Source organism: Melopsittacus undulatus, chromosome 2 (genome assembly GCF_012275295.1).
Source record: "Melopsittacus undulatus isolate bMelUnd1 chromosome 2, bMelUnd1.mat.Z, whole genome shotgun sequence".
Lineage (NCBI taxonomy): Eukaryota > Metazoa > Chordata > Aves > Psittaciformes > Psittaculidae > Melopsittacus > Melopsittacus undulatus.
Window position 1 is genome coordinate 16,536,140 of NC_047528.1, and position 18,542 is coordinate 16,554,681.

The 18,542-nt window shown below is 38.9% G+C and overlaps 1 protein-coding gene across 1 annotated transcript in view; it reads right to left on the reverse strand.

The window, feature by feature from the left end:
• Window positions 1–6,253: 6,253 nt before the first annotated feature.
• RDX (radixin) overlaps window positions 6,254–18,542 on the reverse strand; it is a 45,081-nt gene continuing 32,792 nt past the window's right edge. Inside the window, exons 8-14 of the mRNA XM_034073308.1 lie at window positions 16,565–16,661; window positions 15,754–15,917; window positions 14,990–15,120; window positions 14,037–14,197; window positions 12,965–13,057; window positions 9,591–9,833; window positions 6,254–8,678 (exon numbers count right to left, since the gene is read on the reverse strand). Of these exons, the coding sequence (XP_033929199.1) occupies window positions 8,514–8,678; window positions 9,591–9,833; window positions 12,965–13,057; window positions 14,037–14,197; window positions 14,990–15,120; window positions 15,754–15,917; window positions 16,565–16,661 (1,054 nt within the window). The 3' untranslated portion in view covers window positions 6,254–8,513. The remainder of the gene's footprint in view (window positions 8,679–9,590; window positions 9,834–12,964; window positions 13,058–14,036; window positions 14,198–14,989; window positions 15,121–15,753; window positions 15,918–16,564; window positions 16,662–18,542) is intronic.

The window sequence follows — 18,542 nt, forward strand, 5'->3', positions numbered from 1 at the left end:
ATAACACTTCCTTGTGGGTTCAGCTACAGCATGTAATAAACATGTAGGAAAATCATGTCAACTTTTATACCACAGCCTGTTTCCCACACAAATCATTTTCTGGCACAGAAAGTCAGTGGGAACTTCCAGGACTTGAGCATAAGCAAATAAGACTTGTGGTTAAGATTTAAAAGTACTAAAATGACTCTAGTGTTTTAAAAGTCTGACAGTAATTCCTGGCCAGGGATGGGGAGGAGAAACAGGCTTCTGGCAGGGAGTGAAACTGCAGGTACCACTGAAACCTGTGAAATACTTCCTGGGACAAAGAGAAACCCAGAAAAAAGACTGTCTTTTGCAGGAGGATGAAACCAGGTAAATAAATCCAATTCTGTCATCAAGGGCTGAACCCTGCCCACAATGCAGGCTCTAAGGTTTTAAAAATATGGTTTTTAACACAGCTAGTTTTGAAAAGATTGATTTCCAAAATGATTCAACATCAAAGTTTACATAAAAATCGGTAGCAACTCCTGTTTTTCACTTTAATACAGCCATTACAAGACATGATGCCACAATACTGCGTTAGAAATCTCCATTTTAACCATGCTGTATGTACATTTTATATGTATGTGTATATATATATGTATAAATTACAAGCTTAGTTAAAGGCAAAACAAATTATACTACCATTCCCCCAGAAAATAGTTTAATACATTAAGGCACAGACTGCAAAGCTAGCTGCAGTGTCACAGGCAAAGCACAGTTTTACAAAATCACTAGGGAGGAAAAAAGCATTTTTACTCTTCAGTTGAAAGAATAAGCCACAGTAGAAGTAATTAAAGGAAATATGACTGAACAAAGAAATACAGGTTAGTCTCTTCTACAGTGCTCTCTGTAGAATCCAGCAAATGTCAAAGAATGAGTAAATAAAAAGCCTGATGGACTTTACCAAAGTACTTCGCTGCCATAAAATTAGTTTGAGAAAAAGTCTACCTTGCCTTAGGAAGCTGCCTGCCTCTTGTTTTCACGCTGTAGTATAAGTTATCAGCTAATGCAACCTATTTCTTTCACTAAGTCTTAAGGTTTACACTAAATGTTTTTAACCTAATAATTATGCAACATCTTCCTCCCCTATCGTAATTTGCATTCTCATACTGAAACAAAGTTAAATTACCTAAAAGCTCCCAGTGATCTAAGCTGAAATCTATTCTTTAGAAGAAAGATATAAGGAATATATTTTGGATATAAGGAAGAAGTTCTTTACTGTAAGCATGGTGAGGCACTGGAATGGGCTGCCCAGGGAAGTTGTGAATGCTCCATTCCTGGTGGTGTTCAAGGCCAGGTTGGACAGAGCCTTGGGTGACACCATTTAGTGTGAAGTGTCCCTGCCCATGGCAGGGGGGTTGGAACTAGATGATCTTAAGGTCCTTTCCAACCCTAACTATTCTATGATTCTATGAAATAAATGGCTTGATACTAGCAAAGACAAAAAAAACGCAAAACAACAAACAAAAACCCAATCAAACCACCCCAGTAGCAGTAAAGCAAGGTGAGAAGTAAGAACCAGTTCAAAGATTGAGAGAAACACAAAAGCATACAAAAGCTACCTAAAGCATAGAGATGCCACCACTAGAAAGAAGGTTCTCCAGAATGGAATGGAGACAGCTATGAGATCTTTTCCCCCACACTGACCACTGCTACTTAAAGTCAGGATGGGCTGAAGAGTTGCTGGCTATCCAGCTTCACAAAGATATCCGTGCTCATGCTATGAAGGAGTTCAGCTTTACCAGTGTGACCTGCAGACAAGGTTTAAAACCAGGCAGGAATATAACCATATCTCTTCTAAGGAAGAGTCCACAGGAAAAAGCTATTTCATATGGGGTTGTTTTTTTCCATTTTATTATTCTGTCATCCAGGACAAGTGTTGTGCAGAATGTTCCAGTGATTTCTCTTGGCTTTCTCCAGAGGAACAGAGAAGCTGTACAATGAAAGCAAAGAATTTCTCTCCATGTGCTGCATGACTAGGTGTAGGCTCAAAGTTGAACTTCATGTGTATAAACACTGAGATTCAGGTCTTTCCTGGTTTTCTGCATGCATTAACATCACTTTTTTCTGACATTTTCCATTCTCCAAAATACTACTAGCACTTCTTAACTAGCCAGTACAGTTATTTCTTCTGTAAGGTGCCATATACTAAGCATGCTTAATAAGAGAAAATGTAGCAAAAATTAATCCACAGATTATTCCAAGAAGTAGTAGTATTAGTTCTAAATTTAAAGATGGAGTTAGCTGGCTTTGTTGAAAACAACACTGCAATATCCCAAATGCACAAGAAGAAAGGAAGAGCTGTGTTTTCAAATGGTACAGAGAAGTACAGCAGCTGGCACTGAGCAGCCAGATGCATGTGCAAGACATTGTTCAAAAGAGATAGAATAATTAAAAATGAGAATTCAACTGAAGAAAAGCTATCAAGGACAGGAAACACAGCAGAAGTGCTGATTAATGATACAAAGATTTCTTATTATTTTCAGAAAATTTTCTGATGTGTGATCAAGCTTGCTGTCCCAAAGCCCTAAATGCTAAATCTGCTCAAACATAAATGAATCTGTTCCTAGCAATAAAGGCAGCAGTGACAGGATCTGTGTATTCTGTGTATTCCAGATGTTACTTTCACATTCTCAACCTACTTTGTTCAAGATCGAAGTGTGCTTGACAGAAAAGTTTGCAGCCTCAGCGTTGATGCAAATGAATCTGTTTCTGGCAATACAACTGCAATTACCATATTCATAGAGATTATTAATTAATCAGATGTGCTGCTTAAAAGGCAAGTGTGAATATTTCAGCTCATCAGTGTAATGTATTTTAAGAAAACATTTGACACTGTAGTCAACCCTTTACTGGAAGCTCAGTTTAGTAGAATATAATTGAAGTTATAGATCACAAAGTTAAATACTGTATCAAGTTCAGTGAGGAAATCAAGGGTGAATAAGAATTGTGAAAGCTAGGGGCACAGGGAGCTGTAGACTTGATATGAGATCCCGCAGAGCTCAGAGTATGTGGTCACGGAGCCTGTCATCTGATTACTGTTGCACATGGATACATATGGGCTTTGCATTGATGGAACAAGCAGTGGGGCAGCTGGAACCGTGCAAGTACATCACTCTTGTCAATGCAGAAACCATCTAAGGAAAAATTATCAGACTGCAGAGGACATCTTCTGATGAGATTTAGCAAGTAATAACACAGAGGCTAGTCTGAGTATACATGACCTTAAGGGCTTCAAGACCTTTCAGTGCTGAGCAGCAGGCTTTCTAAAAGCCTTCACAGCTAAATATTCAGATATCAGCAACTCCTCTCCTGTAAATAAGGTAGTTTAACAGCAAACAAAAACCAAATAAATAAAGCAATGTAATTGTCCTACCTCTGAGCTTGATCTCTTTTCACCTGATCCACTTATCCAGGAAACATTAACTCTTATGCACACATGCATTAGGAATACCTGCACCAACCAGGCCGCCTCCTTTGATGTGCATTTCCATCTCCCCTTGTTTCTTCTGCTGCCTAATGCCTACTGCTGTGAATAGAAACACTCTGACACGTTATTTATGAAAGACAACATAAACATCTAACGGAATCCCAGCAATTCAAAATGCTCCATTGCCCTTTGCTAACTTTGCCTTTCTCTTAACTATGAGCTATGTGGCATAATCACTGTCTTCCTGAATATTTAAAATATTGCAGGCACTGCTACAAATACTGTGGTCTCTTCTTGTGAAGAAATTATGGTTTAGGATAGGAATTTTGGGGGGAGGCTTTCTGGGCTTTGGTGAGTCTACTTCATTCACATTAAATGAAATATATACATTTGATATGTCAGCAATCTTTTTGGATGGGTCAAAAAGCAAACCAACTCAAAAGTTCAACTCCAGTCCAAAGCAACAGTTCATCAGCTCAGAGCCTGCAGATAGTAAGTGAGCACAAGTGGCAGCACTTCATCAGTCAAAACAAAGTCACGTAACTGCCCTAAGCCTGTAGATCTGGGCTCACTCAGCTCAGTGAAGTGCAAAATGCAAGTCCCTCCAACAAACTGGCTGCTGAATTTGCTGAACAAATTATTGGCCACACATAGTGAATTTATGAATGCTGCTCTAGCACACTGAAAGGGAGTCCTTAACTCAAGTGAAAGAATGGACCAGTTAAGGATTCTAGCTCACCACGTTCATGTTTTTCCTTACAGCCCTCTACCATTACTCTTCACCTTTATGCCACTCCTTCCAGGCCTGAGCTGCCCTTTGATGCTGACTCAGTCCCCAAACTGGGAAAAGGAGCAGTTGTGTAAAACTCACACACTTGCAGAGCAGCTGGCTGGGAAGGAAACACTGGCAGGATCCGGAGCAGAGCAGAAACTTCTGGCCAGAAACTTCTCCTAGCCACCACAGCTGGCTAGCCAGTGTGGCCTCTCAGCCTGGCTGCAGACACACTCCACCTCTAAGCACAAACAATAGAATATGCTCTGAGAGGGGTCAAAGACCTTTCCACAGTTTATATGCTGATCAACTGACACTTCCTACATTTTCCTGAAAATCATATCATCCAGCTAAGATACATTAAGTTATGTACAATATCTATGACAGCAGTGAGGCACTGGAACAGGCTGCCCAAGGAAGTTGTGAATGCCCTATGTCTGTCAGTGTTCAAGGCCAGGCTGGACTTTGAACAACCCCTGGTCTAGTGGGTGGTGTCCCTGCCCATGCAGGGGAGTTGGAACTTGATGATCTTAAGGTCCTTTTCCAACACAAACCAGTCTGTGATTCTATGAAAAGCAAAAGGTTTGAACTAATAATTTTAATCTTTGTGAAAAACAAACAACAAAAACAACGAAAGACCCCACAAAAAACAAAAATATAAAAAAAAAATCTAAAAAACCCACAAAAAAACCAATCAACCCAAGAAACAAAAAAAAAAAAAAACCAAAACAAGGACAAACCAAATCAAACCCAACCAAACCAAACCAAAAACCCAAAACATACTTGAGGTACTTTCTCCTGAGAAGTTTAAAATGTTTCATTAAAATAAATCTCCTTTTTCCTCAGAGGTGCTGAAGAAGGTAACTTAACAGCTCTACAGATTGTGTGTTATGATAGAGGCAAAAGCACAATAATGCTTTCCAATCTGGGTTTAAAAAGGCAGACATATACAAAAGACATATTCCAATTGTAAAACTAACAATAAATGCAGGTTTCGATGTGCAGATGGGGTTACTTCAAAAAGACAGACTATCTTCCCTTTACAGCAAGGCATTCTGGGTGATTGTGTTAGTCCTGGCCTCTAAATAGTGGCACTATTTGCATACTTTTCTCTCCACCTCAAGAATATATTTTAAAAAACTTAAAATAATCTTTCAAAGCACTTACCTCCCCTTTCAAGCATAATCTGAAGTTACATACCTAAGCAGGGCACTCTTAACAAGTGAGAAACCTCAAATCTAATGCCTCAGCAGGAGTGGCTCCAAGAAGAGGGAGGCAGAAAGCTAGAAACATGCATAGTTAAAAGTATCGAGTATGTGTTTTAATTCATCATAGTAACTCCACCATATGCGATAACAAAAAAGGGTCATGTACTTGGTATTGAGTGCAAGGCTAAACAAATACAAGGTAGAATGGAATGTCACATGAGAGGAGGTCCAATTTATGTGAGAGCTGCTTAGCAGATTAACTTGTATACCTATTTATATGGGACTGTTCCTGCCTTCTCCAAGTGTATTAAACAGGTGAAAAAGCCTATAGAATTGCCATTATCTGAGGCATATGGCTATGCATTTATTTGACAGCACTGTCCACTATACCTTGCAGTATCAAAAACCCCCCACGTATTGAGGTTTCTCAACGCTTAAGAAAGTGATCTGTAAAACTAAATTTCATTTAACCTGGGGCTAAGCAATATGTAGGCAGTGATTGAAAGTTCTTATGTTACCCACAGAGCTCTTGGATGGCAAAATTACTCTCTGTTCGCAAGAGAACCCATTTGCTCTGATGATTCACATCCTGTTTTGAATTGACAATCACCAGTGCTTCCTCTCAACTGTACATGGTAATTTCTTAAGCAGAGTACCATTTTCTCGGGATACAATCTGAAATTTACTTAATTTAAATTTCATTTTGACCAGAGTGTGAAACAAAAGATGATCAAGATTTGTAAACCGCTCTGAAAAGAGGCTGTTTCAGTGCATTTAGTTAAGCTGTCAGAAATAAAGGGCATCAAATAACAACAATGGACCTCAGAGAAATTAACTGTATCTCTTTATTGTTAACCAATGAATGTTATCCAAAATAGTAGAAGTAATTGTAGCTTAATTGTACAACACAAAAACATTATGCTAAAGGAAAAAAACATGTGGAAAATTACTTCACCAAGTATTATTAAATGTATTCTTAGTGTTTCTGCACCAGTAAGCGTTCCCAACTGCTGGTCACAGCAGCTATTATCACTTTGTTCATTGTGAAAATCTGTATTACAAACGGTTGTTCCTGGTTGTTTAGAAAAAAATAAAAATCCACACAGCTTTATAAATGGATCTAATCCATTCAGCCCTACTCTATATACTGTAGATTTTATGAACAATAAACTTTACTGGTATTTTTTTCCCAACACTGAAACTGATGTATCAGTGTTAGTGCACAATTTCCAGGGAAAAATGAAAACTCGCTGGAAGCACGTACTCCACCTGCTACGGCAGACTGTTCCAGTACTCCAGAAATCTGCTTAAGCTTCGGTGTATGAAGCCTGTGAAATAAAAACTGTTCTTACAACGCACTGCAAGTAGAAACACCAGCTTCCACCAAGCAGCATTTTGAAGCATGTGCACACCATCTGCACATCAGTCTTCAAGGTCAACCAGGTATGTTTAGCCCCACAAACCAAAAATATATTAATGTATCTTTATTTTATTTTCATGATGTCACCCCACATAGCCAACCTTTAACTCCACAAAATTAAAAAAACCACCTTAGTTGGACTGTTCATAGAAATTTAAACCTATTGTGCATGGAAAAAAAGTGTTTAATAAAATGGCAAATCTTAATAGATAAGTGTAAATTTATGAGTGCATAATACCAAACAGAAAAGAGCTGAACCATCCTCAGAGAAAGCAGGGTTCTTCCGCTGTAGATATCTACTAGGGTACTATAACAAAAGGAATAATTGCAGTTCACATTAGCTGTAAAGTTACTTCTGAAGTTCAATTTCTAAGCAAATTTCTCAAAAAAGGTCTTCTTTTCAAGAGGGGAAGGACTTAATAACAATGACTTGGCGTCAGATATGACAATTACAATACTAGCTTCACTGAAAACTGAAGCTACAGCCACTTTTACTCAAATTCTGGGAACTTTCATTTTGTACTTGGAAACCCAAACCAGAACTGACATGCACATTCTACACCCCTCCCAGGAGATAGGTATACCAGTGACAGGTTACAGCTGTGAAACATGCAAAATGCTTTCACACTGAAACTCAGCAAAAGGCAGTTTGACAGTATTTAGCACTATGAATGCATCTTAAAAGTAAAATAAAATCCTAGGAGTAAGGGCTCTTAGTGTTCTGTAGTGTCACTGTGCTGTTACAGTCAATTTAAGCAGGTTTTTTTATGGTGTTTGAAGGACCAGTCATCATGTACATAGTAGTGAGGTAGGATACTGTCCCCTCCCTGGGACTGATGTTTTCATATGCTCCCTTGCCAGAAAGGTCCAGGTCTCCCTACTGCAAATAAAATAATTACAAGCAAATTGCACACAAAGCTTTGTTTTTGTTTTCTTTTCTTTTGCTGCATTAGAACATTCTGCACATCTAAAAATCTCCTAGGAGAAGCAATACTTACTCAAGCCTATCAGCAGCCCTGTGCTGCCCACAGGTAGTGTTCCATTTAAAAATATTTCCTGGAACTACCACCTGCCATCCAGACCTTTGTGAACAGGTAGGCAAAGAAAACCATCAATGATGACAGGACATGAAACACCAAAGAATTTCACTCAGGAGTGGGAAAAACCAAAAACAAAAAGAGGACAAACAAAAAAACTCCCTAAAAGTCAGCAATATCAAACTCTCAGTGGTGTAGCTACATTGAAAAATGTAACTTAAAACTTCACATGGAAAGTTGCCTGGATAGTACCTATCCAGTTTAGGTCTAGTTCCATTCTTGTTTCTCTTTCTTAATGTTTAAGCAATATATACACTTGTCAGTCATTATATACTTCACATCAGTTTCCAAAGGAAAAATACGAAACAAATGAAACTGAAAACATGACAGGGAAAAAAACCCACCCTGGTATCATTTTCCACACCCTCCCCAACAAAAACCTAGGGATGACAGACTGCCTTATTGTTGAATAACTTCCCCTAAATTTGTCTTCTAGCCACTCTAGTCAAACTGGTATTAAGTGCTTTGGCAAAGTGGGGTGCAATCCATCAAATCTGCAAAGGCCTGCTTTTTTCTCTGTTGGTGGTTCAGCTTTACGAGGAACATATATGCAAAATAACAACTCTCACATTGCTTCAAACTCATCAATACGCTGCTTTGTATTGCCTTGTCGGATTTGTCGAAGAGTCTTGTACTTATCACGGCCTGCTTTAACATTCTCAGCATGAAGGACATCATTTTGTGTTTTCTTGGTTTCATCTCTGGCTTGAGCCAACTCAGAACTTAGTGCCTGTTGAATAAAATATTTGCATTTCAGTGCTCTCGCTAATCTTTCAACATTTCTGGAATTTCTGATAACAACTATTCTGCAACTTGAATAAGGATCTCTTAAATGCCAACCTATGAAATGCTTGTGCTGTTCAGAAACTCACACTGCCTATCAGAAAGGCTGCAGAGAAAATGAAGAAAGCATAGGTTCTTTCCTTACACTAGAAAAAGCGGGCCTCATACCATAATATCCAAATAGAAAGGTACCAGCAGGTTAAAGCAGAATTATCTTATTTTTCTATTTCTGCTTGACTAAAGACAGCTCTTGTTCCTCAACCTGATTGTGTTCAGAGATCGCCCAAGCAGAAAGGATGTTACATACACATGCTACTAAGATACTGCTGTGAGAAAAAGAAGTAGCTTTCCATTTATTCTCTTCCCAAACAGACATTTCATAACAAGGCAAAGGGATACCACTAATATAGATTATTATCCTTTGAAGGATAAAATGCTCCATTTCAGGGAGATAAGATGAATCCAAAATAGGCATAATTCAGTTTCTGCATTTACAACATTTAACTGCAAACGAATGCAAATACTATTAAGCAAGCATCTGTTCATAGCACTTAATGAATTTCAGTACTGAGAAAGCATTAAGTTTTAGCATTCAGTGTCCTGGACATTATGTAATTATTAGAAACATTTACTGGCCAATGTGACAAGATCCTAACACTTTTAGGCTATAAAGCACAACTTGTGTTCTATTTCAGTTCCAGAACAGTAGGAGTGATATTGGTTGGTAAATTAGTAATAAACGTAGTAATGTATAGAAAGGCTGTTTCCTTGGCACACTGTCATTTCAGTGAGATTTTGATAAATAAAAATGAAAAGCCAAAGCCTGAATTATGTTGATATAACTATGAATCTTCATTACCTGGAGCTGTTTCTTAACACGTTCATTTTTCTGTGTTTCTGTTACCCGTTCTTCTTCACTCCTGTGATTCATGACACCATCAGAAGACAGTTCTGCACTGGCTTCAGCATTGTTCTCATCATGTTCATCATGTTCATTCTCTGTCGGAGGGATAACTGGTGGGGGAGGAGGTGGAGGAGGAGCAGACATCACAGATTTCAGTTCTTCTTTGGTCTTTTCCAAGTCCTCTTGGGCTGCAAAAGCCTAAGTATAACAAACAGTACTTAGCATCTTTTAAAATTATTTATGAAGAGTCAGAAAAATAAAAACATCTGAGAGGTCTTCACATCTCACACATGGAAACGGTCCTTTATAAGTAACACAGCTTGTGTATGCAGTGAAAACTGTCAAATAGGAGTACAGGGTAAAAAAATGTATGACTCAAAACCAGCTATACTGGAGTCCAGCTATTTCCAGCAGTAGAGTGAGAGAATATGGCAGTCATATTGATTATTTTCCAACTTGCCTGGCCACCTGAAAATTAAGGCTCAGGGACTCTCCAAATCAAAGGTGATGTCTTCGAATTTTATATTCAACCAGCATTTCTGAGAATTTGTCCAATCATTCAATCACTTTTTGACCCTATGCACACAATTATTATTCATATCCCATAGCTAATTACAGATTTTGTCCAGAAATACTAATAGGAGGAGGAGTCATGTTCTGTTAAGGAGAACCCTGAACATTTAGAAATCAACTATAGGGATTGCGGATGCCCTATCAAATACCTCTCAGTAAAGATCAGAGGGGTCGTCTCCAAGGGGCATCTTACAGTAAGTATCTGCTACCAACTCCCAGACCAAGATGATAAGGCAAGAGAAGCAATATTTGGATTTCTTAAGCAAGCTTCAGGTCAACAAAACCTGGTTCTTATGGGTAACTTCAACTACCCAGCCATTTGTTGGAACGACAACACAGAAACTCACATGTCATCCATCAAACTATTGGAATGCACAGAGGACTGCTTCCTCATACAAATGTCAGATGTGCCAACCAGGAAGGATGCACTGCTGGACTTGCTACTCATAAACCAAGGAAACCTGCTTAGTAATATCTTGGTCAGTGACAGCCTTGGCTGCACTCAGTGCAGTGATCACAACAGTGTGGAGTTTGCGATCTACCCAAGCATGCTGAAGGTTAGTGCAAAGACAAAGCTTTTAGATTTTAGAAGAGCAAACCAGCTCGCTCAGAGCTCAGCTGGGAGGAATTCTGTGGGAAGCTTCCATTGACAATAAAGGACATAGTGAGTGCTGGGAGATTTACAAGAACACTCTCTTGGAAGCACAAAACAGTTTACCCCCTTCAAAGGTAAGGGAAACAGGAAGAGCAAGTACTCCCCTGGCTTAACTATGAGCATCTGAGTCTGCTCAAAACCAAGAGAAGTGTACCAGAGATGGATGAACATCCACTGAGAACTACAAGGGCATTGCCAGGGTATGCAAAGATGCAGTTAGAAAAGCAAAGCTCAGCTCTAATTGAAACTGGTCAGAAATGTCATAGAATCACAGACTGGTTTGTGTTGGAAAAGGACCTTAAGATCATCAAGTTCCAAATCCTTTGCCATGGGCAGGGACACCTCACACTAAACCATGCCACCCACGGCTTTGTCCAACCTGGCCTTGAACACTGCCAGGGATAGAGCATTCACAACCTCCCTGGGCAACCCATTCCAGTGCCTCATCACCCTAACCGTAAAGAATTTCTTCCTTATACCCAATCATGTCTTGAAAGGGTTCTTCGGGTACATAAACAAGTAGAAACAGAAGGAAAACATTGTCCCACTGTTACGCAGAAGGGAATTAGTCAACAACACTGAAAAGGTAAAGGTTTTCAACACTTTCTTCACTTTTGTCTTTACAAGCACTGTGGAGCCCCAGGCCTTGGGAACAAAAATCACATTGATGTGAACACAGACACACAATAAATGAAGGAAGGGTTGGTATATGAACTAATAGAGGGGCTTGACTCCTACAAATCAATGGGCCCTTACAATATCCACTTGAAGGTGTTATGAGAAGAGCTAATGTTGTTGTGAGGCTGCTCTCTGTAATCTTTGAGAAATCATGGAGATCAGTGGACATCCCAGAAGACTCCAAGGTGGCAATTGTCACCCACATCTACAAGAAGGATTTCAAGGGAGGACCCAGGAAATCATAGGCCAAATAGTCTTACTTCAGTCCCCAGGAAAGTTATGGAATGAATCCTCCTGGTAGCTATCACAAGTCAAATGTAGCACATGATTGGGAAAAGCCAGCATGATTCAGAGAGGGCAAACTGCGCTTGACAAAACAAATCACCTTTTACGACTAAATAACTTCCTCAGTTGATGTGGAGCAAGCACTGGACATTGTCTACCTAATTTATCCAAGGCTTTTGGTACAGTTTCCCACAGTCTGCTTCTAGAGAAAGCGGCACATTACGGTCTGGACAAGTGCTGTGCAGTGGGTACAGAACTGGCTGATAAGTTGCACCGAGAAGGTGGTGGTGAACAGCTCCTTTTCAAACTGACAACCTATTACCAGTGGGGTCCCCCAGGGATCAGTATTGGGCCCAACACTTTAATATCTTCATAAATAGGCTGGGAGATGGAATCCGGTGTACCCCCACCAGGTTTGCCAACAATGCCAAACTGAATGGGGAACTGGACAGTTTGGACAGGAGAGCTACCCTGCAGGAAGACCTGGATAGACTGGAAGAGCAAGCTAACAAGACCCATATGAAGTTCAACAAGGACAAGCATAAGGTCTTGTTCGTGGGAAAACACAAACTAAGAGGGCAGCACATGCTGGGATCTGCCCCCCTGGGAGAAGCTCTGTAGAGAGCGACCCTGGGGTCCTGGTGGGCAGCAAGCTCAATATGAGTGAACAGTGTGCTCCTGTAGCAAAGAAAGCCAAAGGGACGCTGGGCTACATCAACAAGGGCATCACCAGCACAGGTAAGTCCCTGCCAACCTGGTATTCTATGATTCTTTGATTCTACTGTTCAGCTGCATTTGATGTGCCTTTGTTTTTTCACCACCAGACACAATGTTAAACACCTCCCTCCTGATATGTTTTCTGATCCAATATGAAGGTTTTGTCACCATATGTAAGGAAACCATTTCAAACCTCTGGCCAGGTCTCTAGGATGAGAATTTCCTCCTCCCCCACCTGATTTAAGAAATAAGTTAAAGGAAGTATAGGCTGGCTTCAGTTGACTGGAGAACAAAAACCTGTAAGAAAGGCTTCTCTAATGCCTAACGGAAAGAGAGATCCCATGGACTTCCAGTGGGATTTCAGCACTCATCTCCTTTAGTTTCTTTGATGTTCTGACTTCACACAGCAGGAGCTCATTACTTTGTGCTGCCATTCTGAGGCTTCCTCTTCTTTCTTTTTCTTGGCTTCCTCTAGAAGTGCAATCTTGGCAGTGAATTCAGCAAGTTCTGCTGCCTGAAACAAACAAAACATGAAGTAGAAGTTTTAACTTGGTATCATTATGGTTCTGCAGTGAAAGAAAACAGAGCCTTTGTTGTGATCCAACTTGAAAAAAGTTAGTTACCATCCATCTCTTATCTGCTAAAAACAACATTTAAGCATACACGACAAAGGAAACAAATCTGAATTCTCACGTGATGGAAGTAAGTCAGAAAAAATTACTTATCTTCTGCAATTCCAAAGCTTGCTGGGGAAGAGCAAGCTGTAGTTACAAATTAGCATTTGAGGCTGTTTCAGTTTAATACAACTTCAATGGTTCCATCAATAAGATTATGATTCTGGATCATAATCTCAGTACTAGTAAACTAAATCTCGCCTTCAGAATTGTGCTCTAAATTTACAGAAGATCAAAAGAGTTTTATAGTTGAGAAATCATTTCTTCTACTATTTTCATGTCTTTCTCAGTTATTACATGCAAATCTTGAATGTGAAGTAGTCTGGCACAGAATATTAGAAGATACTGTAAATGCTGGAAACAGAAGGGGCATGGGGGGAGTAAGAGAAAAGGAAAAAAAAACCCCAAAACCAAATCACAATGTCACCAGTTCCCCACAACCACCATGAAGCTTCAGAACAGATCTGCCTCAGAGAACAAGCTTCCCACGGGACTGCAGATGGAAGCTACTGTTGCTCTCAGCTGGGTAAGGCTAACACTCTTTGAATGAGAATGTAGTGAGTACTGTCAGTGTGAAATGTCTACTTCATCATTTGATTTCCTATAGCTCCAGAGTTGGGTTTTTTTCTTGCAACTACTGGGAAAACTAATGTAGTTCTCTAAAAACCTTCCCATAGCAATTTCTAATGTTATTTCACATACTTTTATCTGTGTTTCAACATACTTGTCAATTTGACAAAATGGATATAACCAAGAATAAGGGCTAAATTTTCAAACACCTTTGTGAATTTGTTTCAAAATAGGGTTAAGGCTTCTTACTAGCTGCTCCTGATTCTTCATTTGGTCAGCTGCCTGCTTGGCTAGAGCAGCTTTAGCTTCTTCAGCTGCTCGACGTTCTTTTTCCAGGCGCTCTGCCTCCTCTTTTGCACGCTTTCGTTCTTGATCCAGTTCTAGAGCTCTCCTAGTCTGTTCCTCTAGCTCTGCCAAAAGGAAAGTTTGCAGACAGTTATCACTTCACAGCTCTTCCTCACACATAACACAGGTAACAGCTGTAACATGCTCAAGATCAAGTAACCTAAAAAGCTGTCAAAGCTTTACAAGGATGTCTCAAGCTAAGAAGAGCTGTTGTTGAGAATGTTACCTGAAGGTCTGCACCGTATCTCATTTTTTTCCCCTTGAAGACACACTTTGGATATACTTCATTTCACCTGACAGTTCTGACAGCCCAATATTTAAGAAAATTATCACCTTACTAATAAAACTGAACAGCCAAATGCATGTACATATACATGTACATATACATTCAAACTTCTGTGATTGGTAAGACTACATTTATTTACTAAAATGTGACAAGATTGAAATTAAAAATTCTCAAATCTTACAAGAGAACAGGAAAAGGAAGGAGCACATAATTTCCAAATGAAAGGCTAAATTCAGCAAAATGCTAGAGGAAGTACTAAAAATTGTTCTCTTCCATTTCCCCGCTCCCTCCAACTCCAGGTTTTCAGCATGGTAAACATTTCATAATTCTGAGTTGAACTGTACACATTAGCTTCCTTTTTATTAAAGGAAATTGGAGCTTTTGCTATATTAGGAATGGGGTTTATATTACAAATAGACATACGTGCACACACCAAACCTGAACACTGAATAAGAATATCTCAAGTTAAATGAAAACTCTATACATACCAAGAGAATTGTGGAACTAAACTATCCAACTGAACTGAACAATGTCATCAGATATAAGAAATCCAGCACCAGTAAGAGCTCACCTTTCTGAGCTTTCATTGTTTGTTCCTCAATTTGTCTTAAGCGTTCCATCAATTCTTCCTTTTCACGCTCTATTCTTTCTTTTTCCTTTTCTGCTATCTCTCTTTTCTTCTTCTCATTTTCTAATTGTGCCCTGAAAAATTAATAAAAGTTGGGGGGATTTTTTTAACCTCAAACAGATTAAATTCTACTCTAAGGATGCTGGTAGCCCATTTTTCAGTTTACTTGGCTACCAGAGGAGCACATAATTTTAAATGTTTAAAATTAAGTTTACAGTACAAGAACCACCAAGTTGCTGTTTCAAAACATTGTCCAGAAAAACAGTTTATGAACAGAACTGCTTGGTTATGGTTCAACCAGTTAAATCCACAATTATACCTGTATTTTAGACATGATGTTTCATCTGACCTATAAATGCCAATGATATTTTTAAATATACAAAAGGTAAGCCATGGCATTCTTCACTGAACTTGCTTTAAAGGTTCACCTCTAGAGTATAAAGGACCCTAAGAATTAAGCAACAGTGAGTTAAGCCTGCTTCACAAAAACATAATGAGAAACAACTTTACAGCTATTATTACAATGCTGAAAGCTTAAAAAAGATACGGTTTTCAATTTAGACAGGTGAGCCATGACAGTCCACAAATCTGCTTATACATTACAGAAAAAAGCAGCTCTCTTTCCTAGAATACTAAGATGTCTATTATTCCATGACTTCTTAAAAGGGTACAAGAATTTTTTTGTTTTGTGGAAGTTTGTTAATTACCTTTCCAATTGTTTCTGATGTTTCTCCTCTCTAGCTTGGGCCTTCATCTGTTGCACTTCAATTGTATCAGGTTTCCTCCTCCTCATGTACAATTCATGATTTCCCATACACAGTGCCAAAATTCGCTTGTTAATTCTGAGACGAGGTGCATAAAATACAAAATCCTAGCAAAAAAATAATTATAACATATCCATTAGTGTGAAAATACAGTTGTGACAATGCTGAAAGCATTACTGCATGCTTGCATTTGTTAAATTTAAACTAACAAATATTTTGACATTCAACCTCTAAGTAATCCAGCACCATAATCTATAAATCTAGCTACTGTCAGGAACATGCAAGGCAAATTAAAAATTACACCTGCTTCTTCCATGTACAGGTTACCTAATTTATACTTTTTTTTTACATAAAACTTCTAAACCACTTGAGACTATTCCCTACTCTGTTTCTGAAGAGCTGTGACCTAGGAAGTCTCATGAAATGTGGTGCTGTAACAGAAGACAAGAAAAGAAACACAGGGGAGAGGGGGGTGGAGAATTTAGCATCTTAGAGCATGGCTTTTCAACACATCACAAAATAATATTTTATCAGTTGACTTAAATTGAAAATGAAGAAAGAAAAAAGTCTTAAGGGTATCAACCAGAATGAAAAAACAAACCACACTTCAAAAAACAAAATTTCCTTTTGATTACTGATTACTAATAAGAATAATAAATGTCAAAGTATTTATTCCTACTGTAACACTAGAGCAAGCCCCTGCAGCCTTATAGTTCTTCATATACAAAGTTATACTATTCTACCCACTACTTACGGGGGCCTTTTTGTCAATTGGCTTTATGACAAATTTTTTGTCGTTAAAAGAGATGTTTCTTATTTCACTCCAAGGAAAACCAATCTTGGGTGTTAGCCTTCAAAGAAAAGAAAGTTCTCATTAGAAGCACCAAATATGTACATTTTATTTATGTCCACTTAGTCTTAACTTGCTATTCCTACTATCACACTCAGTGGCATTTATAAAACGTAACAGTTCAAGAATATTTTGGTAGACTTTTTTTTAAACATTATTCCATCAAATGAATAAATTACATAATTAATAAATTAAACTGCACTGTCAGAAGGAACTTTGTTTTGCGACTTATTCTACTACCATTAAATAGATGCTACGCATCACAATCCTGTACTGCTATAAGTTATTGACAATTTTCTGTGAAAAGAATATTTAAATTTAAGAGAAGTCTGACATTTCAAAGCCTTCAGTTTAACTCAGTTGCAAGATACATGTTCAAACATTTCTGAGTTCAGGATAAATTTATTCCCCTTGCATCTTAAGTAAAATAAATTCAGTTCAGGAACTGTTACAGTATAAGCACCAAATGCATAACCATAAATATTTTTCTCCATGAGCACAGAAATTTTTTCCAATTCAAGCTACCTTAATTACAAGCATTAGAAAATGTTTCAGTATTTGACTGTTAACTACTGGAATACCAAAAATTGGGTGATGGTTCAATCTGATGAGAACATTTCCTGAGAATTTCATTCTTTCAGGAGTTACATTGCCATCTAATGGCAATTAAGGCTTACAGATTTTTGTTATAGAGTATATACATTGGAGAGCATGAAGTTTCAGTTCAGTCAACAGGTGATATCTGGTGTTTGACACATGTTTAACTTCAAATCACCATGAAAGGACTGCTGACCTCAGATATTACAAGTGTTTGGAAAGAAATAAAAGAGCAAGTCTGTTGTTCTATTTTCTTCAAATTTTGTACATTTTAGCTTTACTCCTCTTCAAGTAGGACAGAATATTTGATCTCCTTATCAGGACAGAAGATTCATTTATTTTCTTTGATGCCTAAAAGGTCTCACTTTTAGATACCAAGGTTTTTCATGTACCAATAGATATAACAAACCCTGGTCACTGCTCTTAGAAAATGTTTTTCATCAAATATGCTGCTCAGCTTCTCAGTGTCCTTTTCATCCTGACTAAAGTGGAAGTCATGAAGGAGTGAAACAGAAAGAAACCATATATAGATGGTCTAGCTATCATACATCCATATTGAGCAATGTACATTTGTTTCCACAGAACTGCTCTTCCTTACATAGAATCGTAAAATAGTTAGGGTTGGAAAGGATCTTAAGATCATCTAGTTCCAACCCTCCTGACATGGGCAGGGACACCTCACACTAAACCATATCACCCAAGGCTCTGTCCAACCTGGCCTTGAACACCACCAGGGATGGAGCACTCACAACATCCCTGGACAACCCATTCCATTGCCTCACCACCCTTATAGTAAAGAACTTTCTCCTTATATCCAGTCTAAACTCCTCCTGTTTAAGTTTCAACCCATTACCCCTTATCCTATCACTACAGTCCCTAATGAGGAGTCCCTCACCAGCATACTTGTAGGCCCCCCTTCAGATACTGGAAGGCTGCTATGAGGTCTCCACGCAGCCTTCTCTTCTCCAGGCTGAACAGCCCCAACTTTCTCAGCCTGTCTTCATACAGGAGGTGTTCCAGTCCCCTGATCATCTTCGTGGCCCTCCTCTGGACTTGTTCCAACAGTTCCATGTCCTTTTTATGTTGACACTAGAACTGTACACAATACTCCAAGTGAGGTCTCATGAGAGCAGAGGCGCAGGATCACCTCCTTTGACCTGTTGGTCACTCTCTTTTTGATGCAGCCCAGAATACGGTTGGCTTTCTGGGCTGTAAGCGCACACTGCCGGCTCCTGTTCAGTTTCTCACTGACTTCACATCATCAGGGGACTGGAGCACCTCCCAT